At 41.5% G+C, this 24,699-nt stretch overlaps 1 protein-coding gene across 1 annotated transcript in view; it reads left to right on the forward strand.

Moving 5' to 3' along the window:
• Positions 1 to 9,830: 9,830 nt before the first annotated feature.
• The window catches only part of dazl (deleted in azoospermia-like), a 198,076-nt gene continuing 183,207 nt past the window's right edge, over positions 9,831 to 24,699 (forward strand). Inside the window, exons 1-2 of the mRNA XM_041183964.1 lie at positions 9,831 to 9,887; positions 12,384 to 12,563. Of these exons, the coding sequence (XP_041039898.1) occupies positions 9,831 to 9,887; positions 12,384 to 12,563 (237 nt within the window). The remainder of the gene's footprint in view (positions 9,888 to 12,383; positions 12,564 to 24,699) is intronic.

The raw sequence follows: 24,699 nt of genomic DNA on the forward strand, positions 1-24,699 counted from the left end.
TTCCCAAAGGTCACCCATATCTGGAAGCAACTTCTTTCAATATTTTAAATGACATCAAAGGTACTGCAAGACCAGTCAGACCACTCCCTGTAGAGTCCCTAACTTGAGCTAAGTATAGGGAACCTCCAAAGACATGTACAACTGCAATAATAGCCAGAAGAAATAATCCAGTACTTCACCAGCAAGTACTTCATGATCCTTTTAAATAGCACTGGTGGTAGCAGGTGATGTGAGGGTGGGGTCCTTCATGCCCTTTAATGTTGTGTTCAGCTGTATGAAGTTAAGACTGGAAGTTGACTGGAATGTGCAATTCCAAAATGGCATTAATGGCTTCAAGTCAGTGTTGTACACTGATTCATGTCATGATCTTGCTATTCTGCATGCTGCTGGTTGTTACTAGGCACTCTCAAACACTTTTCCAAGATGGTGTCCTGTGCACTTCCCATTGGAAGTATGCAAGCACAACTTGGACTCAATTTTGAAAACTTTGGTGGTCGCATGATGACTAAAAATTAGTGCTACACAGTTTAATTTAACCCCAAACTGTTTCTAACAGTATAAAATGTAAGTTTAAAAATTTAGAATAGTCACAGTTCCCCTGCTTCATGCTTTTGTACTGCTGCCCACTGGTAGTCGATAAAAGTATCTTACCAGCATTTCCTCCTCCAGTGAGAAGTAAATGGAGATAGTCATTATTAAAATGAGGAATGCTACACAAAAATTCTACTGCCAACTACTAGTTTAAGAGCACAAATTAGGTACTAAAGAGTTGTTTCCCTTCATAACACTTAGGCAATTCAATAAATATTTTTTATAAAGGAAAGCTTAAATTCATCCTGCTTTTCAATAATTCAAATAAGACAAAATATCCTAGTTGACCAGCTGAGTTAAATGTAGGTATCTTGTGATTTTCTGGCTGTTAAGAACTCACTCACTTTTCCAGAACTTCATCCAATTCAGGGTCACAGGAAGTCAGAGTCTATCCCAACAGGCAATGGCACTAGGCAGAGTACACCCAGGACTGGATGCCAGTCCATCACAGGGCACACACACACACTGGGGGATAATTTACCATAGCCAATCCACCTAACCAGCATGTCTTTGGATAGTGGGAGGGAACTGGAACACCCAGCAGAAAGCCACACAAACACGGGGTGAATGTGCGAACTCCACATAGAGACACCCAAGGCCAGGATCAAACCCGGGCGCCTGGAGCTGTGAGGCAGCAGTTCTAACCACTGCGCCACTGTGCTGCCCGCCATTAAGAACTTACAATTTTAATTTTATGTAGAATCTCTAATACCTTACCACTCTTTGCACAACCCTCTTTCCAATCAGTGCAGGATTCCCTGCCAGCCCTCCCAGAATATTCTGTTCCAAAAGCTGCTTGTTTAGATGCAGCAAAAGAAAAGCTCAGCCAGACTATCTGCTCTACGAAAATCATAGGAATTATTGATTCTCAGCTCGCAGATAGGCCCAAAGGATGGTGACTGGATGGCAGGCTCATAGATCTGGCTGTTTGAGAATTACAGACTAATTTACTTGTCTGGATATGGGTGTTACTTACTGTTATCGACAGCTCACTTAATAATTGTTACCTGCCAAAGTGGGACTATAAAATTACACCTATGTCAATTTTTTGAATTTGGGCTTTCAATTGTGGGAGGGTGCAGTGGTAGCAAACATTTAAGAACACAATAAAGGACTGGAAACAATTATGAAGTCTAGCTGGTTGGTTTCAGAGATGAAGTTTAACAAAAGTTTATATAAAATATACTAATTGGAGGAAATTCAAAGTTACAAAAATATGAAATAAAAGTAACATTGGTGAAACTTAATTTTATTTTTACCAAGAATTTTGTCCCTGGTGCTAATTTAATGAAAATTACAGTATTAAAGCCATTCCCAGTACCTAAATATTTTTGCTATTATTGTATGCTTATGCAACTTATAACCAAAACATGCCACTTGAGAATTGTGTTCCCCTGAATTTCTAAGATGCAAGATTTTGTGTGTTCAATAGCCCAAAAATTATGTTGACAACACAGTGGTTAAATCAAACACCCTTATTAAGTAAATAATGCTCAAATAATTTTAAAAGGCTCGATAAAATGTAGTTACCCCTCAAGTAGTCAGCCTGAGTTGACTGCAGATCACTTAGGAGTGATCTTAACCGAGATCTTCCTGGCCTGATTCACTGGGACTTCCCCATTATCTTGGATCCTTCTCTTGGTGTTGCGTTGCCAAGAGGAATTCTAGATTTTATATCCCCTTACTGTCCTTTCTAAGAATTGTGCACGACCCTGCTATTAGTTAGAATTAGACAATAGGATGGGTGATCAACAGTTGGCAGGCACAGTTCCAAATGGGCTTTGATTAGTTTAACGGTTTATAGCAGGTCTGAGCATCTTATCATTTTGCAATAAGCAGTGTGTTCAATCCAATCTCAGTCAAAACTCCTTATGGTTGATACCTTTTCCTGACTTAAGATTTTTCTTTCCACCTCGGCCTTCACACAGCCACACACACATAAATATCAGTCCTTAACCCTTTCCTTGTAAAGAGTTAATAGACATCTTGTCCTTCCAAAATACAACCAAATGTTGCAATAGAATCACAGTGCAGAAGAGGCCCTTTGCCCCATCGAGTCTGCACCGACACATGAGAAACACCTGACCTACCTACCTAATCCCATTTACCAGCACTTGGCCCATAGTATTGAATGTTACGATGTGCCAAGTGCTCATCCAGGTACTTTTCAAAGGATGAGAGGCAACCCGCCTCCACCTACCTCCCAGGCAGTGCATTCCAGACCGTCACCACCCTCTGGGTAATAAAGCTTTTCCTCACATTCCCCCTAAAGCTCCTGCCCCTCACGTTGAACTTATGCCCCCTGTGACTGACCCTTCAACTAAGGGGAACAGCTGCTCCCTATCCACCCTGTCCATGCCCCTCATAATCTTGTACACCTTGATCAGGTCACCCCTCAGTCTTCTCTGCTCCAACGAAAACAACCCAAGTCTATCCAGCCTCTCTTTCATAACTTAAATGTTTCATCCCAGGCAACATCCTGGTGAATCTCCTCTGCACCCCCTCAGTGCGATCACATCCTTCGTATAATGAGGCGACCAGAACTGCACACAGTTCTCCAGCTGTGGCCTCATCAAGGTTCTGTACGACTCCAACATGACCTCCCTACTTTTGTAATCTTTGCCTCGATTGATAAAGGCAAGTGTCTCATATGCCTTTTTCACCACCCCACTAACGTGCCCCTCTGCCTTCAGAGATCTATGGACACACACGCCAAGGTCCCTTTGTTCCTCAGAACTTCCTAGTGCCATGCCGTTCATTGAATGCTTCCTTATCAAATTACTCCTTCCAAAGTGTATCACCTCACACTTTTCAGGGTTAAATTCCATCTGCCACTTATCTGCCCATTTAACCATCCCGTCTATATCTTCCTGTATCTTAAGACACTCAACCTCACTGTTAACCACCCAGCCAATTTTTGTGTCATCCGCAAACTTACTAATCCTACCCCCAACATAGTCATCTATGTCGTTTATATAAATGACAAATAATAGGGGACCGAGCACAGATCCCTGTGGTATGCCACTGGACACTGCCTCCCAGTCACTAAAGCATCCTTCTGTCATCACCCTCTGCCTCCTACAGCTAATTTTGAATCTACCTTGTCAAATTACCCTGTATCCCATGTGCCTTTGCCTTCTTTAAAAGTGTCCCATGTGGGACCTTGTCAAAGGCTTTGCTGAAATCCATATAAACTACATCAACTGCATTACCCTCATCTACACACCTGGTCACCTCCTCAAAAAATTCAATACTTGCAATTTGAAAATTTCTGTCATATACTACTGCTGTTTTAAATCCAACATGGCCTTTCATGCAGCTCTCATGTGAAACACTAAGACATATAAATTTAGCTAAAACAACAGGGTCATGAAACTGCTAAAGAGACAACAGCATCAAACCCCCAAACCTTTATTCAGCACACCTAGAAAGCAACATTATTTATAATAAACGCAGTATAAACAAATTCATTAGATAAACTAGCCAGGTACATTATCCTGGTGGATAATTAATACTCATTAAGGGTTTGAGACACAGGATTTCATTTGAATGCAAGGACTTGCCAAGTGGTGAAGTTGCAAGTTGTAGCTAAACTAGCCAATATTTATTAACTGCTGGAAAATAGTCAGCAGGTCAGGCAGAATCTTTGGAGTGAGAAACAAAGTTAATGTTTCAAGTTGATGACCTTTCATTAGAATTGAAAAAATGTTAGAGATGTAACAGGTTTTAAAAAGTTGAGAGGCAGGGAAATGGGGGAGGGGAGTAAAGACCAAATGGGAAGGTCTGTGCTGAAATGTAAGATATTAAGTGAAAAGTGACAGTATAAGGCAAAAAGGGATAGTAATTGGTTTTGTTTCTCTCTACATATGCTGTTTGATCTTCTGAATGTGAATTCCACGTTATGTTTTTATTTCAAAATGAAGCTCAATAGAAGTCTCTGACACAGCACATCACCATTCGATTAAACACTTACCAACCTTCCGGACTCAATATTGAGCTCAACAATTTCAGATCATTACCACTGTTTATATTTTTTTCAAATGGCAATAATTTAGTTGCTTTCAATGAGTTTTTTCAGTTGGTATATGATTCTGCTATTGCCATTTACACCTCCTCTAGACCCATCTATTTTTTAACTTGGCCCATTACCATCTCATTTTGGCTTACACTATTATCCCTTTTTCCATTTAATCTGCTCTGCCTTCCAACTGGTCACAGACCTTTCTTTTAGTTCATTTTCCCTGTGCTGTCCCTTCTCCTGCCTCTGTTCTGGCTTAAAGCCTATTACAACTTTAACTTTTGCTATAATTATAGAACGATTGAAGCACAGAAGGCCATTTGGCCTGTGTGTTCATGCTGGCTCTCTGCAAGAGCAACTCAGCCTGTCTTACTCCTCTGCCCTTTTGCCATAGCTCTGCAATTTATTTCAGTTCAGGTACTTATCCAGTTCCCTTTAGGAAGTCACAATTGTATTTGCCTCCACCACACTCTCAAGCAGTCCTTTCCGATCTTAACCATTTGCTGTGTAAAAATTGTTCTTCATGCCACAAGTAGTTATTTTGCAAATCACCTTACATCCTATGAGCCTTCCACTGTTGGGAACAGTTTCTCTCCATCTACTCTCATGATTTTAAACATTTCCCTCAATCTTTTCCTCTCTGAGAGCAATCAAACGTTAAGTTCCTCCTCCCTGGAACCATTCTTGTAAATCTTTTCTGCAACACCCCGGCCAAGGTCATCATATTCTTCCAAAAATGTGGTGCCCAGACAGTTTGAGATTGATGACCTTTCTCCACAGATGCTGCCTGACCTACTTCCAGCATTTTCTGTTTCTATTTAAGATTTCCAGCATCCATAGTATTTGATCAATATTTAGGGTCTGCTGCAGTCCCCAGAAAGTCTGGTTAGTCAGAAACCCTTCTCCTATTCTGAAGAGTATAGCTATGAAAACAAACTCACTTGCTAAGATAAATATGTATAATATTACAAAAAACAGGGCAAGCGTTCAAAACCGAGAGCGTCCCTCTTGAAATTAGACCGAGTTGGAGATGTAACTTTTTATTCGTTCACGGAATAAGGGCTTCGCTGGCTGGGCCAGCATTTACTGCCCATCCCTTGTAATATCTAGACTATAAATGACACGTTCACATCTCAACTCTAACTGTATATCTAATCATTTTATAGATAAAATCGCAACACGAAAGTTTCAAGCTTTATAATTTACAACTTTGAAATAAGGGAACGAGAGTGAATTTTAACCATTAATTCGAGAACCGCTCCAGCGACTGAGTCCGGTAGTGTTTTATTTCCCCCCCTTCAACTGTATACTTCAAATATTTTGTCCGTTAAACGGTTCTTCATGCAACAAAATGGCGGCCTTTAAATTCCAGCCTCGCTTCACGCGCCTTCTGACTGAGAGAGCGGGCTGGCTTGGACTCTACCATCAGCCGCCTCTACAGGATACATCCACAATACAGGCGTTTCTATAATCAGTATTTTGGCTTGATGTTGTGATATTTCACGTTGGAACACATTTTATTATTTAACATTTAACACGGTGGCCAGCGGCGGAAAAAGCTGAAAATGTATTAATTGTCTAATGACTTTGTAAAAGCCATTGGGCTACCCCTGTTGGGTGGTGTTGATTGGATCCGGGCTATAAATAGTACGCGCGGCAGCCGTGTCTTGCTGGAGGTTTGTCTGTTAGGAGGCTCTAGCGGATGGTGCTGAGGAAAATGGCCGAAATGGTAAAAGCAACACGCGGGAGATAACTCGCGATTAGTCTCCATGCCTTGCGTTCACTGGGTACTTGCAGTAATATGTTGGTTAACTTTTTTCGATAAAAGTTATTAAACTAAAACCCTAAAACACGTGCTGTGTTCCAGAGAGCCGCAGGAAGCAGAGTGCCTGCCATTGACACCGTTAAATGGCGGTTTGGACGGTTTCCAGATTCCATGGCGATCAATTGCTGCGAGGACTGGGCGGGGGGCGATTTCTTTTTTGCACACACAGTCCCACCTTGTCTCCTTTCGCTTTGACTTTATAGTGTTGAAGCCGGTTGTTGTTTGGTTCCTTTTTGTAAGTGGTTACTTTTTGGTAACTCGTCCAGCCAGCCGATGCCCTGCACGCCATGAAACATCCACTCAATGAGTTTCCAGCCCCAAATACTTTAGGACCGACTCCATTATTTTTAAATGTGGTGTCTCTTGCAGCTGGCTTTACACTGACCGAGGAAGAGGGCTGGGGTGGTGATAGATGATGGGGAGTCGAAGTTTGAGCATGTTGGAGGACATTCACATTTGAACTGTTCCACTATTCACGTCGCTGTTTATTTACAAAAAAGAACTAAATCGTGCAGATGAAACCTCATGGTGGAGTCGGTTGAGTTCATGAGAAGTGGTTTGCCCCTTCTCAGCTCATCCATCCAGCATAGAAAACTACATTGTTACCTAATTTCATGTTGAATGAAGCAAAGGATTTTGCCTCCAGTGGAAGACCAAAGTGGGATTATTTGTGCCTTATACATTATTTTCAGTATTTCTTACCTGCAGCAACACTTGAGGTATGATTAACCTCATCAATTCCTTGGGGACAAGCAGAAGGGAGGGTGATTAAGCACCACTTAATCCTAGAGTGACCCCCTTCTGACTGGTGTTCAGGCTTAGCAATACAATTAAGCATTTACCTTTTTGTGGTGTTCACTTGTAAAGTGCCAAAGCCTGTTTGGATGCTTATCAGTTGCTCTTTTAGCTATTTCTCTACCTAGCATAGTATAATTGTGACTTTCATTATCCTGAAAATGCTTTGTGTCATTCACTAATTCGTATCTCCCTTCACCTGCCATGATTTTGCCCAATTGCAGGTTTTATCTAATATTTACAGTTCCTTGATTACTTTCTATATTTTGGATGCTCTCAATTTCAATGGCAGCTATAAATGATATCTAACATATAAACCATCCCAGCATACATAACAGCTCATACTACTAAGCCTTAACAGAGAGATGAGTGGCACCAACCGAAGAGGTTAACAGATAGTCTTGAAGAGGGCAGAGGGATTTAGTGTATATAGCTAAAAATTACCATCAACATGAGGCTGTGGGGTGTGTAAGAATGCAGAAGAGGCCAACTGTGAATGTAGAGGTAAAGTGGCCCAAGGCTGTGTAGTGTCTAAAGGTTAAGGCAGGAATTTTACATTGAATATGTTAGCCAAATGTAACAGGATGGAGGTTACAAAGAGTGACGATGGTTTTGTACAGCCTAAGCAAATAACTGAAGATAGCAATAAGGGTATGGAGTTTATGCTGGGCATTAAAATGAGTTTTTATAACACATCCAAGATTTTGTCAGATGAGCAATATGGAAGTAATTGAGGTTGAGAGAAATAAATTGAGTATATATGAGTGTCATAAGCTTGCGTATGGAAGTTGATCCCATGCTGACAGTGTTGTCAAGGGACAGCAAATGGAAAGGGCAGGTGATGTGTTGTAGCTGTAGCACATGGTAGTTGGTGGACATGTGATTCAGGGCAGTCTCACATCTACAGTTAGTATCTGCAGCACCAGGATCTTGGCTCAGTTGGTGAGCTGGAGTTTAGGTTTTAGCCACTCATGCATCAGGGAGGGTGAATGTTATCTGGACGTTGTTCCAGGAAGCAGTCTCACTCACCAGGCTAGGTACTTCAGATGTAGTCGTGGACAGGAGGGTGTGACTGCAAATGAGATAGGTATGGGGATCCAGAAAGTAGCAATGGAGGAGCCTTAGCCATTGCAATTATCCATGGGTTTAATTTTCTTGCTGAGACTGCAGGGAGGATGAGCAACCTGACCACAGCACCATGGTTCAGGAGGCCATTAAGTGGGGGGAGCAAAAAGGAATGTATAGTTAGGGGGCGATAGATATGTTCTCTGCAGCCAAGTACATGAGTCCCAAAGGCTTTGTTGTCTGCCCAGTGCCAGGGTTAAGGACATCTCAGGGCTGGAGAGGAACTTGGAATGGTAGGGGAAGGATCCAGTTGTCATGATCCGTGTGGGAACCAAGGACATCGATAGGGCTAAGAAAGAGCTGCTGCTGAGGAAGTGTGAGCAGCTAAAGGATAAATTAAAAAGCAGAGCCATGAAGCTAACAACCTCTGGATTGCTGCCTGAGCCTTGAGCAAATTGGCATAGGGTAAAAAAGATCAGAGTTGAATGCATGGCTCAAAGATTGGTGTGAGAGAAATGGGTTTCAATTCATGGGGCACTGGCACCAGTACTGGGGAAAAAGGGAGTTGTACTGTTGGGATGGCCATCACTTGAACCATGCTGGCACTGGTGTTCTGGCAAATTGTATAACTAGACCTGTAGATAGGTCTGCAATCTCAATAATGGAGGGGAGGGTTCACGTGAGGGCAGTTTTGGAAAGTTGGAGATGAAGGACAAACTCGTTATGCAGGATAACAATACAGGTAATCATAACCAGAATAAGGGACAGTGAACAAACAAGTGCAAATAAGATCGGAATCGGGAACATGGTAGAAATAAAGAATTATTCAAATAGTGACTGCAGAATTATGTAGTGCAGAGGGTTAATTTGTACAGGAATCAGCATGCAGGTACAGCAAGTAATTAGGAAGGCAAATAGAACGTTGGCAGATATTGCAAAGGGGGTGGAATATTCAAGTAGGAAACTCTTGCTACAGCTGTACAGAGCATTGGTAAGACCGTGCTTAGAATACAGTTTTGGTCTCCATTTGTCAGCAGGAACATACCTGCATTGGAAGCAGCTCAGAGGAGGTTCACTAAGCTGATTGCTGGGATGAAGGGATTGTCTGATGAGGAAAGGTTGAGCAGGTTGGACCATTGGAGTTTAGAAGAATGAGAGGTAATCTTAGTGAAACACAAGATTGAGGGGGCATGACAAGGTAGATGCTGAGAGGATATTTCCTCATGAGGGAAATCTAGAACTAGGGGGCACACTTCAAAAATAAGTGGCCTTCCGTTTAAGGTGGGAATGAGGAATTTTTTGAGCTGTTAGTCTTTTCAATTCTTTTCCATGGAGCAGTGGTGGCTGGTTCATTGAGTATATTCAAGGCTGAGCTAGACAGATTTTTGATCTACAGAGATTGTGGGGGCAGGCAGAAAAGTGGAGTTAAGGATGCAATCAGACCAGCAATGCTCTTAATGAATGGCGAAGCAGGCTTGATTGGTCCAATTACCTACTACTCTTGCTAATGGTCTTATGAATCGGAGGAAGCCAAGAATGGATTTTGAGGAATCAGGAGGGAAGGATGAAGTCATTCCTGGAGATGTTAAAATCGTACAGGACAGAAGGAGACAATTTGCCCATCTTGCTTGTGCCAGTTTTTTGAAAGAGCTATCTGATTAGTACCATTAATCTGCTCTTTCCTCATAGTCCTGAAACATTTTCTCCAATTATTTATCCAGTTTTAGACCATCATAACCCACTAAGTATTTTTTTAAAACAAAGTAATCTCCCCTTTGGTTCTTTGTTTCAATTACCTTAAATTGGTTTACTCCTCTGACCCCCCTGGCAAGTGGAAACAGCTTTTCCTATGTACTCTATCAAAGCTCATCAATTTTGGATTCCCCTTAACCTTTTTTGCTCGAATGAGAGAAGTCTCTGCTTCAGCCTCTTCGTGTAACTGAAGGCCCCCATCCTTAGTGCAATTATAGTAAATCACCTCTACGATCTCCATGGCCTTAGCATCCTTCCTAAAGTGTGCCTGGCATTGTACGTAATATGCTAGGTGAAGCCTAACCATGGATTTATAATGAAATTAAAACAGAAAATTCTGTAAATATTCAGCAGGTCAGGCAGCATCCTCACTGGTGCTTCCTGGCCCACTGAGCATTTCCAGCATGTTCTGTTTTTATTTGATTTCCAGCACGTGCAGTGTTCTGCTTTTTGCTTCTGGATTTATAATGGTTTAGCATATTTTCATAGAAAATAGGAGATGGGGTAGGTCCTTTGGCCCTACGAGCCTGTTCCACCATTCAATATGATCATGGCTGATCTTCTATCTTAATGCCATTCTCCTGTTCTCTGCCCATACCCCTTTATGCCTTTAGAATCTAGAAATCTATCTATTTCCTTCTTAAATATATTCAGTGACTTGCCATCCACAACCTCCTGTGCTAGAGAATTCTTCAGGTCGTTCACTCTGAGTGAAGAAATTTTTCCTCGTCTGTCCTAAATGGCCTGTATCCTGCGACTGTGACCCCTTGTTCTAGACCCCTTGTTCCCAGCCGGAGGAAACATCCCTGCATTCAGTCTGTCCAGCCCTGTTAGAATTTTATACGTTTCAATGAGATCTCTTCTAAACTCCAGTGAATACAGGCCTAGTTGACCCAACCTCTCCTTATATAACAATCCTGCCATCCCAGGAATCAGCCTAGTCAAGCTTCACTGCACTCCCCCTATGGAAAGTATATATTTTCTTGGGTAAGGAGACCAAAACTGTACACAGTACTCCAGATATGGCCTCACCAAGGCCCTGTACAGCTGCAGTAAGACATCCTTGTTCCTGTACTCAAATCCTCTTGAAATGAAGGCTGACATACCATTTGCCTTCCTAAGTGCTTACTGCACCTGCATGCTTGCTTTCAGTGATTGGTGTACAAGGACACCAAGGTCTCGTTTTCCATCAACATTTGCCAGTCTATCATCATTTAAATGATACTTTGCTGTTCTGTTTTTCCTACTGAAGTGGATAACTTTACACTTATCCACATCATACTGCATCTGCCATGTATTTACCCACTCACTCAGCTTGTGTAAATCGCCTTGAAGCCTCTTAACATCCCTACCACTCATTCCCACCTAGTTTTGTATCATTCGCAAACTTGGAAATAATACATTTGGTTCCCTCATCCAAACCATTGATATATAGTGAATAGCTGGGGCCCAAGCACTGATCCCTGTTACTGTCTGCCATTCGGAAAAAGACCCATTTATTCTTGTTTTCTGTCAGTTAACCGGTTCTCAATCCATGCCAACATAGTACCCCAATCCCATGTGCTTTAATTTTGCACACCAATCCCTTATGTGGGACTTTATCAAAAGCTGATTGAAAATCCAAATACACCACATCCATTGGTTCTCCCTAATCTATGCTGGTTACGTCCTCAAAAAAATCTCCAGTAGGTTTGTCAAACATGATTTCCCTTTCATAACCCATGTTGACAATAGCCACCCTCCAATCTGCTGGGACTGTTCCAGAATCTATAGAATTCTAGTACCCTGGGATGTAGGTTATCAAGCTTTGGGGATTTCATACTCTTGTACTCCATGTCCCTATTTATAACCAAGGATATTTATCACCAATTTTATAACCAGCATCCTGCATGCTGTTTTAACAGCTTTATCAACTTAGTCTGCTGCCTTCAAAGATTTATGTATGTAAACAGCCAGGTTTCTATTTCTGCACCCCTTTAAAATTGTGCCATTTTAGTTTACCGTGCCTCTTCATCCTTCTTTCCAAATGCAAGACTTCCTTACTTTAAACCTCTTCTGCCATGTATCTACCCATTTCACTAATCTGTCTGCCTGAAGTCTGCTATTTTCCTCCATTTTTATGTGCTAGCTTTGTAGTTGGATAGGGCCATTCCAATGTTCTGCAATGGATGGAAACCAGATTTGAAGGATTGTGGCAAAGCTGGGCATGGAATGGGAGGAGACATTGCATTAAAGATTGTACTATAGTGTGTAGATAAATCTGGTGGGTTAATATTAGCATTGTGAGCTTGACCAGTTTTCTTTGGGTTTTTGGTGACTGCATTGTTCTGTATACAGACTCAATTCTTGGGCACCCAGATACAACAGGAATCATTGTACACAGAAAAACTTAATTTGCCAAACTCTCATCCACCCACTTTCAGGTTGATTGGAGAATGCATCCAACATTATTTGCTTAATCAATATGTTGCATGTCCCATAAGGAAGGATACAGTTCTGTGCAACGAAGTAGGTCAGGTAAGTGAACTGAAGGTAGACAACAATTGGAGCAATAGTAACTGTAAGCTAATTAGATTCCAATCTGAAAACTAATGTTTTGCCAGCCTTGTCTACATGTAAAGGAGCCCATTTCATTTTTGCTTCTAGATTAAGCCACTGAGAGATAGTCATATGTGAATTTTGTCTGATATGGAACATACCCATTCCCTTAAGGGACAACTACCCTCCATCCCCTCCCCAAATTGCCTAAGTGCAGTTCTAAGTTTCCAAGGATGTGCATTAGTGAATCTGGAGTTTGACTGAAAACTGCACAGTTGCCAATGTAGATTGCTTTTCTTCCCAGTTGGTTTAATATCCTTTGTAACTAGAGCATTACTTTGCCTCATTTAGTTTAGTACTACAAGACTTAGTTGCTCCTCTTCTACAACATTTGTGCTTGCATCTGCAATTTTGCTTGCAGCAAAGTGCTCGGGATGTTAGTTCCTTTTGAAGTTCTAATGGTGCTCCAAGATTTTGATAGGAAGATAAAATCAGGATAACAGTCATGTGATTGCAGCTCAGATTTATGTTGGTACCTGTCATTACCCCAGGAGCTTGACCTAGGCAGTCCAGCCTGGCATTTCAGACTGTCAGTTTGCTGCCACTGCTTCCCAAAAGAATTTTTTATTAAGCTATGCCATCTTCAGGAGACTGACCTACAAAAAAGAACACAGGGACAACTCCAAGTGTAAAAGTCAATACTGCAGCAAAATGTTATACTGCCAGATTGTTAAAAATCAAGTGTCAGCCATGATTGAATCAGAAAATTGTGGATTCAGGTTGTACTGCAGAAACTTGAACGCAAAAACCTAGGCTGAAATCTCGTGTTAGCTAGAGGTGCTGTCAATCAGATGAAACATTAAATGAAGGCCTCATCTGCTCTCTTTGGTGGCAAAGATCCAATTTTGTATCTTGAGGATGATTCAAAGAGTTATCTCTGGTCTCCTGGCCAATATTTGTATCTCCATCAAATCACTGAAAAAAAGATTATTTGATCGTTGTCATATTGCTGCTCTTGGGAGTTCCCCGTATGCAAATTGGCTTTTTTTGTCAGTGATGACCAGTATTTGTTGCCCATCCCTAATTGCCTTTGAGAAGGTGCTGGTAAGTCACCTTGAACTGCTCTGTAGTACACCCACACTGTTGTTAAGGGACCCAGTGATCGTAAAGGAACGATGATATTTCAAGTCAGGAATGTGTGTAGCTTGGCGGGGAGCTTGCAAGTAGTGTTCCCATTTATCTGCTGCCATTGTCTTCTAGGTGGTTGTGTCGAAGGAGGCTTAGCGAGTTGCTGCAGTGCATCTTGTAGATGTACAAATTGCTATCACTGTGCCATTGGTGGAGGGAGTGAATGTGATGAGCTGATGGATGAGCTGCTGATCAAGTGGTCTCCTTTGACCTGAGTGATATTGAGTTTCTTGTGTTGTTGGAGTTGTACTCATCCAGGCAAGTGGAGAGTATTCCATCACACTCCTGATTGTGCCTTGTAGAAGATGGACAGGCTTTGGGGAGTTGGGAGGTGAGTTAGTTATGCCAGAATTCCCAGCCTCTGACCTGCTTATGTAGCTGCAGTATTTTTTATGGCTGGCCTAGTTAAGTTTCTGGCTAATGATAAACCCCAGGATGTTGATGGTGGGAGATTCGGCAGTGGTAATGCCAATGAATGTCAAGGGGGAGTTTTCCTTGATTCCCATTGACTTCAATTTTACTAGGGCTCCTTGGTGCCACACTTGGTCAACTGCTGCCTTGACATCAAGGGCTGGCACCCTCACCTCTTGAATTCAGCTCTTTAGCCCAATCACAAACTTTTTTTAAGTTTAATTACCCAAACTTCTTGTTTGGACCAAGGCTGTAAATGATGTCTGGAGCCGAGTGGTCCTGGACTCCAGAATTTTGAAGCAGTAGCAGTGAAGGAAAGGTGATATGTTTCCAAGTCAGAATGTTGTGTAGGTGCTTCTGTTTCCTAAATTACAACAGTGACTGCACTTCAAAAGTACTTCATTAGCTGTAAAGTGCTTTAGGATGTTCTGTGATTGTGAAAAGTGCTATATAAATGTAAGCTTTTAACCCTAACCCCTTTGTATTTTTTTGCTTTTCCTCATTCATGTACTTGGCTTGAGTTGGTATTGGTTCAAGCTTACTAATGTCTTCTGGATGATTATGGGTTTGTTGATGCTTGGAAAAATTCAGAGGGGAATGTGTCTTGTGATGTAGCCTTGCTCTGGGCCACTGAAAGCAGCATTTCACTTTCTCCCATTGTCTTTTGTCAAAACCATGTAGGATACCATTTATATGGAATTTGTTTAGGAATTATTAAAGGGATAAATCATAGAATTGAATGGTGTAGCACAGAAGGAGCGTGTTGGGTCTGCTTTTTCCAACAGCAGCTCAGTTTGCCTCAAACCCTTACCCTTTCCCCGTAGCTCTGCAAGTTTTTTCTTTCAGATAATTGTCCAGTTCCCTTTTGAAAGCCATGATTGAATCTGTACCCACTTCACTCGGGCAGTGCACTTCAGCTACTATAACCAGCTGTGTAAAAAGCTTTTCGTTGTGTTTGGTTCTTTTGTCAGTCACCTTAAATTGGTGTCCTCTGGTTCTTGATCCTTCCCTCAATGGGAACAGTTTCTCCCTATCTATTCTGTCCAGACCCCTCAAGATTTTGAATACCTTTATCAAATCTCTCAACCTCCTCTAAGAACAGCCCCACCTTCTCCATCCTATCCTCATAACTGAAGTCCCTCATCTCGTAAATCTTTTCTGTGCCCTCTAATGCCTTCATATCCTGTTGTAATGCTGGCTTTCCTGATGCAATGTCAGTGGAACTTGCGTTTTTGTTATGTTTCTGTTATGTGAGTGCACGAGGAGGAACATGACATGAGCAAGTGCCCTGGGTGCCTGCTTCATTTTTTCTGATTCCATCTGTGCTTTGTACCTATGTTGAAATCCTCCAAGTATGTTGATATTTGATGCATGCACAATTCTCTATCTGAGACCTGTTCTTTGAATCTTGTATATGCAAAATCTGAGATGGAAGTCAGAGGAGCATTGATCTGTCAGTGAATAAATGGTTAAGTTGTGTTAGTGATTTGATGTGTAAAACTCTTGGAAAATATTTGAGGATGATGCAAGGAGACTGCAAAAAGATTTAAACAGATAGCGATTGAGCAAGAATGTGGCAGATGGCGATTGAGCAAGAATGTGGCAGATGGAATATAGTATAGGAAAGTGAAGTTTTCCACTTTGGTAGGAAAAATAGAAAAGCAATTTAAATAACAATAGTGGGAAATGTTGCTATTTAGAAGCACCTGGCTGTCCTTGTATATGGATCACAAGTTATCATGCAGGTAAGCAAGCATTAGGAATGCAAATGTTGTGTAAGCCTTTAATTCAAAGGGATTGGGGTATGAATTAAGAAACCTTGCTGCAATTATACGGGGTTTTGGTGAGACCACATTACTACAGTACTGTGTAAAGTTTCAGTCTCCTTTCCAAGGAAGGGTTATACTTGCCTTGGAGGAAGTGCAACATATGTTTACTAGATTGGCTCCTGGGATGAGGGGATTGCCTGATGAGGGATTGAGTAGACTAGGCCTATAACTTTGGAGTTTAGAAGAATGAGAGTCAATCTCACTAAAGTATATAACATTCCTAACAGGGTAGATATTGCCAAAATGCTTGTTTTTTCCTGGCTGGGGAATCCAGAGCACAGGGCCACAGTATAGGCCATTAAGGACTGATGAAAAATTTTGTTACTCAGAGGATTGTGAATCTTTGGAATTCTCCACCCCAGGGGGCTGTTGAGTATATTCAAAGCAGAGATTGATAGCTTTGGATACTAAGGGAATCAAAGAACATGTGGATGCTTTTGGAAGATGGAGTTAAGATAGAAGATCACCCATGATCTAAACTGAATGGTAGGGCTGGCTTAAAGGCCTATGGATGCTTCTGTTTGCTGTTATGCAATGCTATTAATTGTTTGCACTTTGAATCTCGTCCCAAAGTATGCACATGCATGGAATGCAGCAAAAAAGCGGTTGTGAGGGCTTTCCATGAGTGAACAGTACATGTGAAACAAATTGGTAATTTTTTGTGTTGCAGTTCTGTGCTTATGGCTTGATAAATGGTACAGTTGTGTTTGCCACATTCCTTTAAAGTGTACCGTTGTCTTCTGTACTCTTGAAAGTGTTTACAGATGCTGACCCTGAATGGCATCACCTGATTGGTATGTTGCAGCTGTTGCTTTCTGGTGATGCTCTTGGCACCCATCTTGTGCAATAGTACGACCATTTTTCTTGCTGTAATATGGCGTTTTGTTGTACCCATGTTATTTACACTGTCTCTGTTCTGTGCCTCCACCTTGGGTTTAATTTTTACTTCATTTTTATTTGGTAATTCTTTCCCCCCTCCATTCCCCCAAAACATTGGCAAATATTGAAGAGTGGGCCTACTTTGGAAGTTATTTTTCCCCATATGTAGCTGCTTATTGTTACTTGGGAATGTTCATATAATATGACAGCTCAAGTTTATTGTGTCCCTAGCTAGTATTTGCTGCAGGGCTATATGTGCTGGGAGCTCATGCTAATCATTTCAGATTATTTGACTGGAAAGTTGGGGGGTGAGTTCTTGTACTTTTGGCTGCCTTTATGTTGGTAGCTTGCTGTTTCCTTCTATACTTTGTCAGGATTGCAAAATTGATGGATAATCTGGTATGAAATGGGAGAACATTTAAGGGTGGTCAACATGGATTTTCAATTTTTAATTGAATATTTTGAAGTCACAGGAATGTGTACATGGATTTTCAGAAGGTGTCATTTAAATCTTAATCGGAAAAATTAAGGAACAAGATGTTAAACAGAATGGAACTGCATGGTAAAGAGATGGCTAAAAGAATACACATGTTTTGGGGGATGATATAGTTACTGCGGGTGCAGATACCTGGCGCTGCATTTGTAGTGTGCCATTAACATAGTAAAATATCTCGAGGTACTTTTCAAGAGCATTATCCGACACAATTTGAACATTGTGAGATATTAGGACAAGTGAACAAAAGCCTGTTTAGAGATAAGTTTGATTAAATATCTTGGAGAGACCTAGAGGTTTTGAGGGAATTCTAATGCTTGAGGTCTGGACAGCTGAACCAGCATGGGATGAACAAGAGGCCAGAATTGAAGTAGAGTTTGAGGAGGGTCAGAGGATTGGAGGAGGACAGGAAGATGAGGAGGGTTGAGGTCATGGAGGGAGTTGAACACAAGGATAAGAATTTTAAATTTGTGTTGCTGGCAATGAGAGAGCCAGTGGAAGTTAGCAAGCACAGGAATGATGAGGAAATGGGACTTAGCAGAGGTTTGGTTGAACTAAGTTTAGAGGGGATACTGGTCAGGAGAGTTTTGGAATTGAGTTTGGAGGTCATAATGACAGAGGTTTTCAGCAGGAGATAGGTTAAGTCAGGGATGAAGATGGGTGATACTATGGAGGTGGAAGTAAACTGCCTTGATAGAAAGGACAAATAGTGGAGGCTCTAACTATAACGTTCCAAAGATGAGAGAAGAAAAATTATGCCAGTGGTTGGGACAGTGGCAAAACAAAAAGGAATAGGATTAATAAGGAAGTTATAGGTCCTTGGTCTTATTCAGTTGTTGGTAAACTAGTGGTCTATAATATGTAATTAAATGAAGTATTTGGAGAAACATAAATTAGTCAGGGTCAGCCAACTTGGGGTTTATCATGCTTGATCCATCTTGAAACAACAGCATAGATTAAGAAAATAAGTGGATGTGGTTGATAACTTAATCCATAAGGAGAATTGAAGGATGAATAATCGGACAGAGAATTAAAGGAAACATGGCCACTGGAATAAAGATGTGGTTAGTAGGAGGAAAGCAAAGGCTGGGTGTTAAAGGAACTTTCTTAGACTGGTAAGATCAAGTGGTTTTTTACATGGGTCTTTGAAGGGACCATTGCTCTTCTAGCATAATGAAGAAACAAACTGAAATTTTGCAGTCAGTAAATGGAGATATATAAGTTAATGAATTATGAAAGCCTTCAGGAAAATGAAGTAATATGCTTTTGGAAGTAAGATTAGGGAAGCAAATGCTCTTTAAAATTAAAATTTTGAATAGAGACAAAGAGCAGAGATTTTCATAGATGCTAGAAATTGGAAATAAAAAAATGCAGGAAATGCTTAGGTCAGGCAGCATCTGTGATAAAAGCAATTCACATTTCAAATTGATGACCTTCTGTCAAAAATGGAAAAGGAGATGTGTAATAGGTTCTAAGCAATACAGGCAGGGAAAGCAGAGGGTGGAGAGTGGCAAAGAACAAAAGGGAAGGTCTGGGAGGGTGGAAGGCAGGAGAAATTAAAAGTGGTAATGGAATGGGGAAAAAAAAAGATGAATTGAGAGGAGTGTAAAATGGAAAAACAATTGTTACCTACAGCTGTCGACAGGAAAGTAGGAACAGAGGTTATGATCACAAATTGTTGAATTCAGTGTTGAGCTGAGTTTGGAGGGCTGTAAAGTGCCTAATCAAAAGATGAGGTGCTGTCCCTTGAACTTTTGTTGAACTCCATTGCTTCATTCCTACTCTGACCCTTCTGCCCTGAGCTGCCTACACTGTTCTAGAGACTTAAAATGATAGGCACCTGGAAGCTGGGGGTCACACTTATAGACTTAACAGAGGTGTTCATTAAAGCAGTCACTCAATCTACACTTGATCCAGCCACTTCTGCACAGACAGTAAGCAGTGACTATAGTGAACTAATATGAAAGTATAAGTAAATCATTTACAGCTGGAAGGACTGTTGGAGCCCTGGACAGTGAGAAGGAATGAGGTAAAAGGGCAGGTGTTGCGCCTCTTGTGCTTACATGGGAAAGTGCTGTACTTGATTAAAACCTATTATGTCACTCTCTCCTCAGATGGTGTCTGATCTGCTGAGTATTTCCAACATTTTCTGTTCTTAGAACAGAGTCCAGGACTTGGAGAAAAAGTGGGCTGAAGGTGGGCATTTGTTTGTAAGGAGAGAAGGAGGTTGGTTGTTTTTGAGAACGCAGCTGATGGTGGATTTGGGAAAAAAAATTGGGGACTGAGAGTAGAGGGAATTATTTATAATGCGATCCAGCTTGGAGGACTGCTATCTGACTGCTCCGGTGGATGTAAAAGATCTTGTGACACTATTTTCAAGACTAGCAGGGGAATTATCCCTGTTGTTCTGACCAATATTTATCCTGCAATGAGAGTCATTTATGACACAGAAAGGGGACATTTGGCTCATGGAATCTGTGCCAGCTCTGTGGAGCAATCCAGTCACTCCTATTATCCTGCTGTACACCCCTATCCCTGAGAGCTTATTTCCTTTTGAAATCATTAATCACCTCTGCTTCCACAACCTTCATGGGCAGTAGATTCCAGTTTATGATCCCCTTGGCAGAACCATAACCCAAAATAACCAAATCTACCAAACTACCCCTAGTGAAATTGCCAAATGATTTCACTTTTTCTAACATGAACTAGTGCTGACATAAATTAAACATGTATTAACTGGCAAGTGATATCTTCAAATAAAGGGTCGATTTTGCTATAAGTAGTTGATACAACAAAGGTGTCTTACACAACCACAAGCACCTGCATCACTCTCTGCAAACACATGGCACTACGTGGCCAAACAGTTCCACAATACTTTGTTCTTTATTAACACAGGGTAGTTGAGGAGTCCTGTCCTATCTCTCAGTTTCATGGATATGATTATCATCAGCAAGGCATGTTTCTATGAACCCCTTCTCCCTTGGGTGGTGATAGTCCTTTTTAAAAAAAATTCATTTGAGGGATGAGAGCTTTGCTGGCTAGGCCAGCATTTATTGCCCATCCCTACTTGCCCTTGAAGGTGGTGGTGAGCTGCCTCCTTGAACCGCTGCAGTCCATGTGGTGTGAATACATCCACAGTGGTGTTAGGGAGGGAGTTCAGGATTTTGACCCAGTGACAGTGAAGGGGCAACGATATATTTCCAAGTCAGGATGGTGAGTGGCTTGGGGGAGAACTTCCAGGTGCTGGTGTTTCCATGTATCAGCCGCCTTTATCCTTCTAGATGGTGGTGGTCAGGGTTTGGAAGCTGTTGTCTATGAAGCCTTGGTAAATTCCTGCAATGCATCTTGTAGATGATACACACTGCTACTGTGGTGGTGGTGGGAGTGAATGTTTGTGGATGTGGTGCCAATCAAGTGGACTGCTTTGTCTTGAACGCTGTCCAGCTTCTTCAGTAGTGTTGGAGCTGCACTCATCCGGTCAAGTGGAGAGCATTCCCTCACACTCCTGACTTGTGCTTTGTAGATTGGTGTAGCTTTCCAGAGCTCCTTTACAATTGACCCAGGGAAACAGTTTGGCTACTTCTGGTAAAACACCCAGCTGGACATCTTTTAGCTATTCACGCAGCCTTCCAGATTTTGGACCTTTTTAGCCTGCTTGTACAGTGTCCCAAGAGCTCCATCTGTGTGCTGATTGTCTTCTACCTCCAGTTCTCCTATGTGTCTGCCAGCCACAGTTTTTATATGTTAACTTCCTTCCTGTTGGTTCTGCTTCCAGGTTAGGGGTCGCCAAGTCACATGGACCAGTATTTCTTCTTCGATAAAATTATAATTGATACCAACTCATAATCTTGAAAACAGTTACAGATTCCACAGACATTTCAAAGAAATTACAATAAGGCCATAAGATGTAGCAGCGGAAGTAGGCCATTCAGCCCACTGAGTTTGCTCTGCTGATCAGATAATCCTCAACTTGCTTTCTTGCCTTTTCCCCATAACCCTTGATTCCCTTACTGATTAAAAATCTGTCTTTCTCAGCCTTGAATATACTTAACCCAGCCTCTACAGCCCTCTGCGGCAAAGAATCCCACAGATTGGCTACCGTCTGAGAGAAGAAATTCCTCCTCACCTCTGTTTTAAATGGGCACCCCCTTACTCTGAAATTATGCCCTCTGGTCCTGGACACTCCCACAATGGAGAAACAGCCTCTCAGCATCCACCCTGTCAAGCCCCTTAAGAATTTTATGTTTCAATAAGGCCGCCTCTCATTCTTCTAAATTCCAGTGAGTACAGGCCTAACCTACTCAACCCCTCCTCATAAGAAAATCCCATCATCCCTGGGATCAACCGAGTGAACCTTCTCTGGGCTGCCTCCAATGCCAGTATATCTTTCCTTAGATAAGGGGACCAAGATTGTTCAGTGTTCTGTGTCGTCCAACTAGTGCCTTGTATAGCTTTAGCAATACTTCCCTATTTCTATACTCCATTCCCTTTGAAATAAAGGCCAACATTCCATTTGCCTTCCCAATTACCTGTTGAAGTTGTATGTTAGCTTTTTGGGATTCATGCACAAGGACTCTCAAATCCCTCTGTTGCAACCTTCTGAAGTCTTTCTCCATTTAAATGATATTCAGCTCCTCTATTCTTCTTGCCAAAGTGCATAACCTCACGCTTTTCCACATTATATTCCATCTGCCACGTTTTTGCCCACTCACCTAACCTGCCTATACCCCTGTCATCCTCACCACTTGCCTTCCCACCTATTTTTGTGTCAACCACAAACTTGGTGATAATACATTCTCTTCCCTCATCCAAGTCATTAGTATATATTGTAAATAATTGAGGCCCCAGCACTGATCCCTGTGGCACTCCACTAGTTACAGGTTGCCATCCTGAAAGTGCCCCCCCTTATCCTAAATGTCTTCGATTGGTTAGCCAATCCTCTATCCATGCTAATATACTACCTCCAACACCATGGACTCTTATTAAATAGCCTCGTGCACAGTAACCTATTGAGCACTTTTTGGAAATCCCAATATATTACATCTGCCGGTTCCCCTACATCTAACCTGTTTGTTGCCACCTCAAAAGAATTTTTGATAAATTTGTTAGTCATGATTTCCCCTTCATGAAGCCATGCTGACTCTGCTTGATTAGATTATGTATTTCTAAATGCTCTATTACATCTTTTATGATAGACTCCAACATTTTTTCCAATGACAGATGTTAAGCTAACTGGCCTAAAGATACCTGTTTTTTCTTTGTTTTCTCACCCCCCCTCCCTTTTTTGAATAAGAGTGTTACATTGGCTGTTCTCCAATCCTCTGGGACTTTCCTTACTCTACTGCTTCTGGGTCAATGGTTATCATACACCCCCTCCACCCATAGTAATTCTTTACAACAGTGTTTGAAATACAGCAAGTCCTTAACATCCTAACACTTCAACTAGCATGTTACATGTTATACAGGTAACAATGATACAACATATTTATAAGACAATTTTTATTACGAACAGTGTTGTTTTACAAACTTATAAAACCTGACTTGAGGACATTGTTACTGCGCCTTGTTTTTTCAACTCTCAACAGGGGTAGCTGCCTTCACATTGTGCAAGTTGAAGGCTGAAATGACTGGAGCATCAAACTCCATCGAAACTGCCTGATTCTTGGTTTCAAACTTTTGTAAGAACACCACCGTTGTGGTCTATACAGACAAGTGCCTTGGTTTTGCATTCTCTATGATGCTTTTTAAAATCTGGATTGGATTGTGCAGAGTCGGGATGCTGAAATAGCATATGTGTTGGACCGCAAGGTTTTACAGTTTGCTTGGTCTGGTTAACTTTGCCAAGGACAACACTGCTGATTGCTGGCAAACCATCTGGCTTCTGGATACTTGCAGAATGGACTATGAATTCTAATCCAGGAGAAATCCCCTGTTATATGTCTTTGAATCTTCTGGATTCCCTTTGTTCTTAAAGTCAGGTATGCAATTGTTTTAAACAGTGGAAACCTGATGACAGACTTTGAACAGTCTGTTCAGTTTTTAACTTCATTTTTCTGCATGCATTTTGAATGCCCAAGTCTCGGGGAAAAAAGTTTCAACCAACCAAACATCCGAGTTGACCTTTAGAGCGACTGAATTTGCCTCATTCTGTTTAAATTCAGAATCATTTTTAACTTCTCCCGAATTTTATCCTCCAGTTTTATTTTCCAGGAGTTGCAGGTTTAATGTTGCTTCCTTTTGTGCAGCAGTTCATTTTTTGGTCTGGCTGCTTTAGAACTTCATTATGGTTATGTCAATGTTCAGCTAAGAAAGCCTGATTTTTTTTTTTTACTCTGTTCGCAAATTTTCTTGAATTCTATTTGTTTCCCCCCATTGCCTATGGACATTGTTTAATGCTGTTCCAGCAGGAGCTCTGTAGTGTCTGTCGGCATCGGACTCAGGTTTTCTACTCGCTTTCAAAGCATGTTTTCCTTCCTCGTTAGCTTTGAGCATTGTTGCTATCTGCTTTGCCTCATTTTGCTCATACATTTTCTGCATTTTTAATTCAGATAGCTTTACATCATCTTCAACTGCCATTGACTCATTTTCAGCCCGATGCTCTGGTGTCTCTAAAATTACAGTATCACAGTATTTTTACAGTGCAGCAGGAGACCATTCAGCCCATTGAGTCCACACTGGCTAAGTCCCACTCTCCTGCTTTATGCCTGTAACTCTGCACATCAGGTAGCAATCCAATTCCCTCTTGAATACCTCTATCGAATCTGCCTCCACCACCCTTTCAGGAAGTTTGTTCCAGACTCCAACCACCCTCTGGATGAAAAAAATTTTCTTCACATCCCCTTTACTGTTTTTGCCAATTATTTTGAATCTGTGCCCTCTAGTTCTTGACCTTCTCATGAGTGGGAACACAGTTTCTCACGATTTACCTTGTGCGTACCCCTCAGGATCTTGAACACCTCTATCAAGTCTCCTCTCAGCCATGTTTTCTCCAAGGAAAACAGTCCCTACCCCCCTAATCTATCCTCATAGTTAATGTTCTTCATCCCAGGAATCATTCTTGTGAATCTCCTGTGTAGTCTCTTCAATGCCTTCACATCCTTCCTCAAGTATGGCATCCAAAACTGGACGCAGTTCTCCAGAGAAGGCCTAACTGTCTTATATAAGTTCAACATGACCTCCTTATCTTGTACTCACTGCCCCTATTAATAAAGCCTAAGATACTGTATGATTTATTAACTGCTCTCAACATGCCCTGCCATCTTCAATGACCTATGTACGTATACACCAAGGTCCCTCCGTTCTTTCTTCCAATCTT

This window comes from Carcharodon carcharias, chromosome 3, assembly GCF_017639515.1.
Source record: "Carcharodon carcharias isolate sCarCar2 chromosome 3, sCarCar2.pri, whole genome shotgun sequence".
NCBI classification, from domain to species: domain Eukaryota; kingdom Metazoa; phylum Chordata; class Chondrichthyes; order Lamniformes; family Lamnidae; genus Carcharodon; species Carcharodon carcharias.